The 7,068-nt window shown below is 33.8% G+C and overlaps 1 protein-coding gene across 1 annotated transcript; it reads left to right on the plus strand.

The window, feature by feature from the left end:
* The first annotated feature begins 4,068 nt into the window (after window positions 1-4,068).
* LOC131146724 (secreted RxLR effector protein 161-like) lies at window positions 4,069-4,407 on the plus strand. The gene has a single exon (XM_058096481.1). The coding sequence runs from the start codon at window positions 4,069-4,071 to the stop codon at window positions 4,405-4,407; it is 339 nt and encodes a 112-aa protein (XP_057952464.1).
* Window positions 4,408-7,068: the final 2,661 nt, after the last annotated feature.

The raw sequence follows: 7,068 nt of genomic DNA on the forward strand, positions 1-7,068 counted from the left end.
CTTGTAGAGAATCATCCCTAGATTCTCGTGGTGGTGTCCATTCGTCAATTGGGCTTATAATTATCAAGAAATTAAAGAAAAAGAGGAAAATGACTTACCCCAGGGAATGCGCCTATGCCTCTCCTACCACCGATTCGCTTCGGTAGAAATGACGGCAGCGGAGAATGGAATCCAGTGGTGTCTTCGGATTTTTGATTAGGCAAAAATCCGTTATGAAATCGAGGGGAGAGGGAGAGAGAATGAGAGGAGAGAGAGAGGGTTCATGAGAGTTCCTGCACGCAGGAAAAAGAAAAGAAAAGAAGAAGAAGAAGAATAATAATAGAAATGATCTTGAAGCTAGAAGCTTCATGATAATAATAATAATAATAATAATAATAATAATAATAATATATTTAATTAATATTAATAATAATATATTTTATTAATAAAAATAAAAATAAATTTTAATTAATTTTTTTTATTTTTTTACTTTTTTAAAATCCAATTAATTAATTAATTAAATTTATCATTTATTATTATTATTATTATTATTATTATTATTATTATTATTATTATTATTATTATACAAATCATTCCACTTATCCTCTATCTCTTTTTGGGGTTATTACAATTACCCAATTCATTGTGGATGTATGCTTTACAAACTGCCATGTACGTATTAACCGTGCTCCTAGTAAGGCAGTTCCAAAGACACCATTTGAGCTTTGGACTGGCAGGAAACCAAGTTTACTACACCTGCATGTTTGATGTTGTCAGGCAGAAATTAAAGTTTATAATCCACAAGAAAAGAAGCTGGATACAAGAACAATTAGTGGTAATTTCATTGGTTCTCTAGAAAAATCAAAAGGCTATATATTTTATTGTCCTAATCATGTCACAAGAATATTTGAAACTGGAAATGTTAGGTTCATTGAGAATGATGAAACTAGTGGGAGTATGGTTCCATTAAATGTGGAAATTAAGGAAATTTCAACTCCCGCTATTCAAAGTAAACCTATTATAGAAAAACAACAAGAGGTTGCGTTAAGACGAACTAAAAGAGAGAAGAGATCTGCTATCTTAGATGATTATGTGATTTATCTTCAAGAGTCAGATTTTGACTTAGGAATTAAAGATGATCCAGTTTCGTTTTCACAGACCATTAGCTATGATAATTCTGATAAATGGATGGAGACCATGAAAGAAGAGTTAAAGTCTATGGAACAAAATGAAGTCTTGGATCTTGTAGAATTGCTAGAAGGTTGCAAGAGAGTTGGATGTAAATGGGTTTTTAAAACCAAACGAGACTCTCGCAGTAACCTTGAACGTTACAAGGCCAGACTTGTTGCTAAAGGCTTTATTCAGAAAAATGGTATTGATTATAAAGAGACTTTTTCACCAGTCTCTAAGAAAGGTTCTTTCAAAATTATTATGGCTTTAGTAGCTCATTTCGATTTAGAGTTGCATCAAATGGATGTGAAAACTGTCTTTCTAAATGAGAATTTAGATGAAGATGTTTATATGAACCAACCATTGGGTTTTACTGTAGAGACTCGGTGAATTATATTAATTAAATAATAGGAGAAGGAGAGGGAAGGAAATTGTAATTTTGGAATTCAACAGGGGTCTCGTCAACGAACGCAACACGTTCATCAACGAACACGCTTGATGAGTTCATCGACGAGGACACGTGTCTCGTCGATGAGAAGATACTGAGAGACTATTTTTTAGTTCTGAATTTCATCGATGAGGGGTAAGCGTTCGTTGATGAATTCCCTTCGTGGCCTCGTTAACGAGCGCAGGTATATAAATAGCCTAAACTCAGTTTTTGCAGTAGATATCACGCGAACAACTTCTCTCTCTCACTCCTCTTCGGTTTTCCTCCCTTATCTCTAAGATTTTGTGTCCATTCTTCGCCGGATTAATGATCCGAAGCCGCCACGCTACTACTAGGGGAGTTTTTTTCAAGTCTGTTGGGGTAGATCGTTAGTGGGGCTAATTTGAACTCCATCCCAAATTCAAGGTAAGACTTTTTATTTAACATTTGGCTTTGCTACAGTTGTAGAAAAGGTAGTATTTGAAGAAATACTGATGTTTTGTTCAAGACAATATTGTTTTCAGGGTATTGAACGGGGAACCCTGCGGGTGTAGGACTAGTGATTTTAAGGGCTTTCCAGTAGTCAGGTAAGGGAGTAAACTAAAGCAGTAATTTTTCATGCAAATTATTATTATTATTATTATTATTTAATAGTAGGTTTATGTTCAGAAAACATGTATTATATATGAGTATATTTGAGAAAATGTATGTTTGAGAAAATACTACTGTTACACAGGAATATATATTTTTAGTATGAAATATCAGGAAATGTGATTTCAGAACAGAATTTATGATTTTATTCAGTTTGTGTGGCATGAATATTATTTTATAAATATTATATCATGTTAAGTTAGATTTATAGGAAAAAAACATATTTACAATTATTTTTATGAATAACATGATAATACAGGAAATTATGATTTCAGAATACATGATAAACAGTACATATGCTTAGTTCAGTATTTACGAAATGTTCGGCGCAAGGCCATGATTGATAGTTGGCGCAAGGCCGCAGTTATGTAAGTATTTGGCGCAAGTCCGTAATTATTTATATTATTACAGAACTCAGAAAATGCTGTTAATCTATTTATGTTCAAATAGTATATTATCATGTTCTATATGTTATCACAACCCGAATGATAGTTCAAATCAACTATCAGGAGCACTGTATCGTAGTTATACAGTTTAATTTAGTTTAGACTTGTGTGAACTGCCCCTGCTAGTAAAGGGGGTGGGAGATGGATCGTTGATGTGACTTTTAGTGTAGAGTTGTAGACATCCACCTTGTAGTACGGACCAAGGTGTGGCGGGCCCATCGTACTTACAAATATTTTTGACTCGACAGTGGTCGGCCAACCATTGTCGGGTCCTGCCTTCGGGCTGCACAACCCATCATGGGGGATAATACATGACATTAGTTAGCTATTCATCTTGGGTAAATTTTAGAATTACTAGTTATATCAGATGATTTTATGAACAATGAAATACAACATGATTTAATATATTTATGAAATGGTATATTTATTCAGCTATGATATTATCAGTGTTTTCAAATATATGACATGTACTATATATCTATTATAGCACGCAAATATTGATGTTGTCATACAACTGTATTTAGTTTATTTCCCTTATTGAGAGGTGTCTCACCCTAACTTAAACCATTTTAGGGAACTCAGAAAGACAGGCGGACTGAGCCGGCCGTTGAGGCAGTTTTTACTACCCCGCTAGGAAGGTGAGTTTTGAGTTAGGATTAGCTAGTTTTTGGTATTAGATCCTAGTTTTATCTTTTGATGTTTTGAGGATTGTATATATATACAGTATATGGTGGAATGTAGGTAACTCTGGTATATTGTATTTTATGGTCGGATAAATGAAATATATATATTTACTGCGGTTTCGGTTTCAGCTGTATATGACAGGTGTGTCCCCATTACCCACGTGTTCGGGGTTGACTTTGTTGTGTCTTAGGTTAATGATATTTAATATGGTTGATTATGTAGTAAATTCAGGCAGGTCGTTACATTTACAGTTGAAGGGAAAGAAAATTTGGTGTGTAAACTTAAGAAGTCAATATACAGACTTAAACAAACTTCTCGACAATGGTATCTTAAGTTTAATAATACCATTGGTTCCTTTGGATTTAAAGAAAACACTGTTGATCGGTGTATATATCTGAAGATTAGTGGGAGTAAGTTTATATTCATGATTCTGTATGTTGATGATATTTTGCTTGCAACTAATGATCTTGGTCTGTTACATGAGACTAAAGAATTTCTCTCTAAAAACTTTGAAATGAAAGATATGGGAGAGGCAAAGTATGTGATTGGAATAGAAATATTTCGAGATCAGTCCCAAGGATTGGTTGGTTTGTCTCAGAAAGGTTATATAAATAAAGTTTTATAGAGATTTAACATGGAAAAATGCTCAGCTTCACCCATTCTAATTCAGAAAGGAGACAAGTTCAGTCTTATGCAATGTCCTAAAATGATATGGAACGGAGGCAAATGAAGGATACTCCTTATGTATCTATTGTTGGGAGCATGATGTATGCTCAAATGTGCACAAGGCCTGACATTAGCTTTGCAGTTGGAATGCTCGGTAGATATCAAAGTAATCTAGGAATAATTCACTGGAAGGTTGCAAAGAAAGTTCAAAGGTACTTGCAAGGAACGAAAGATTACAAGCTTATGTATCAAAGGTCTGATCATCTTGAGGTGGTTGGATATTCGGATTCTGATTTTTCTGGATGTGTGGATACAAGAAAGTCCACATTTGGCTATGTATACTTGCTAGCTAGAGGAACAATTTCATGGAAGAGTGCGAAGTAGTCAATAATTGTTGCATCCACTATGGAAGTTGAATTTGTAGCTTGCTTTGAGGCTACAGTTCAGGCTAATTGGTTGCGGAACTTTATTTCAAGACTTAGAATAGTTGACAGTATCGCCAAGCCGCTGATGATTTATTGTGATAATTCCATAGCTATCTTCTTCTCTAAGAATGATAAGTATTCAAAGGGTGCTAAGCATATGGAATTGAAATACTTGGCTGTTAAAGAAGACGTACAGAAACAAAAAGTATCAATTGAACATGTTAGCATCGATTGTAAGATAGCTGATCCATTGATGAATATATTGCCACCCAAAACATTTATTGGTCATGTTGAAAAATGGGTATTATTGAATCTTAATGTATGTTGTTCAATTGATATTTGAGCTCGATAATGAAAATGTTTCTGTTATTTTTTTTTTCCATTTTGTATAAATAATTGTTATGGAATAATGATAACAGGATTAAATTTGGACCTAATGTATGCCTCTCAACAAAAAGATCATTATGTGTAGTGGAACTTGTATTGTAGTGTATGGAAGGAACTATGTTAATAAAGATGATATGGAACCGCTATGACTCCTACAAGTTTTCTATATTTTAATGATAACTAATGTATGCGCATTATGATCAACTACGTTAAGTAATTTCTCTTGAATCAAGTGAGAGAATATAAAACATTAATTGCCTCAAATGAAATTATAATTATATTTGTTGAGGTAATATTAAAGGTCTTTAAATAAACTATTGTTATCATAATTGTAATTTTGTTTTCTAATTAATGATCTCAGAATTTTGTAAAACTATAATGACATCTCGGATTATGTGAAGTCTATAATTATGATATAATTATGATACATTATTAATCACTTGATGGAAGTGATTATAAAAGAGAGGTTAGGGGCTGATCATGTAACGACCTGAAATTTCCATCCATTTATTATTATTATTATTATTATTATTATTATTATTATTATTATATAATTCTGACATCCTGTATGAGCATAGCTGACATCACCACAACCCAAGTATATACATATCCAACACATTCCAAAATACAATACCAAAGTACTATATACCTAGTTGTACGCATACACATATACATAGCACCTCCCAAAAATTCCAAAATATTGTGGGCTCCACAAACCAGCCCAAAACCCACCCCAAGACTACGCTGACTCTACACCCCCTTTACCTCTGAGCCGACCTTGCTCACGTCTCTGGATTACTTGAAATGTTTAATAATGTTGGGGTGAGACACCTCTCAGTAAAGAAAAACATGTTATTACCAATGTGTGGCATATGAGTTAATTGGAAACATATCATTTGATTAATACTATATACGATATACATCAAGAAAAACATTTGTATAATAACAAATGTTTATATCATGTAGAATATGATAATTTCTTAGTTATCTATTCAAAAGTACTTCTATTTATAATACGTAATCTTTACTTTTTGTGTGTGCTATACATAACCATATATCTATAAACTTCCCCCTTGATGGCTATATGTCATGACTTACCCCCTCATGACTAGGTTGTGCGGCCCGTAGGTAGGGCTAAACACTGGTTGACCCTCTAATGCTTGACGAATTGTATGCATATCTAGATGCCTATTGTAACGTCCTCAAAATTCTATCCATTTATATATATATATATATATATATATATATATATATATATATATATATATATCCATGCCTAAGCAGCGGAAACATAAATCATACAACCATTCACATATATATACTATACAGTACCAAATTCCAGTGTATATTCACCATAGACATACAAGACAAACCCCTCCAACATCATCTACCCAAAAATATATACACAACTTTGTCAAAAACTCACCCTATAACCAGGATAATCAACACTCTCTCTATCCACGAGCTTGATCTGCTAGCCCAACTGGCTCACTTGAAAAATATTAAAGTAATGGGGTGAGTCGACGCTCATTAAGTAGAAATATGCTATTACTAATGTGTGACAACTAAGTTAAGAGTACTTTTAAGTAATAACTGAATTGCAACGAAATAAATAATCTGTAAAGCATATCTTTCTTTCACAATTTAAAATATATTGTATCGTCTGTATTTTCTACTTTTCATTCTGATAATACCATACTATACTTATCATATACTATAAAACTGCATACATATACATAACTGTGCTTTATCCCTGGGATTCTGTACGTCATGATTTGACCCTCATGACAGGGTTGTGCGGCCCGTAGGCGGGACTTAACCTGGTCGGCCCTCCAGGTAAGTCATCATACTCTACACTACCTTAGACCGGCCAAACTGCATCCACTCCTAAGTGAGGGACTGGTTGCTACCTCGTCTAACCGGCCCCCTTAACCTAGCGTACTGGGGAGTTGCATCCACTCCGAGCACAGTTAGACGGTACCCACATATTATCTGAGATATGTGGTTGCACTTTCTCTGTATATAGCAACGGTACCGTGCTTTGTAACTGTATCTGTCTATATACATGTATACATATATACTATTTTACTGTTTTCATCATATTCCCAAAATTACCATAACGCTATCTTTATGTACTGTAAATACTGTAATCTCTGTATACTGTCTCTGTAGCATCTTGATGCTACCTCTATATATCTATCTGTATATTCTGTCTATATACTCTGTATGTTAT

The sequence above is a fragment of the Malania oleifera genome, chromosome 13 (assembly GCF_029873635.1).
Source record: "Malania oleifera isolate guangnan ecotype guangnan chromosome 13, ASM2987363v1, whole genome shotgun sequence".
In the NCBI taxonomy this organism is placed as follows: Eukaryota; Viridiplantae; Streptophyta; class Magnoliopsida; order Santalales; family Ximeniaceae; genus Malania; species Malania oleifera.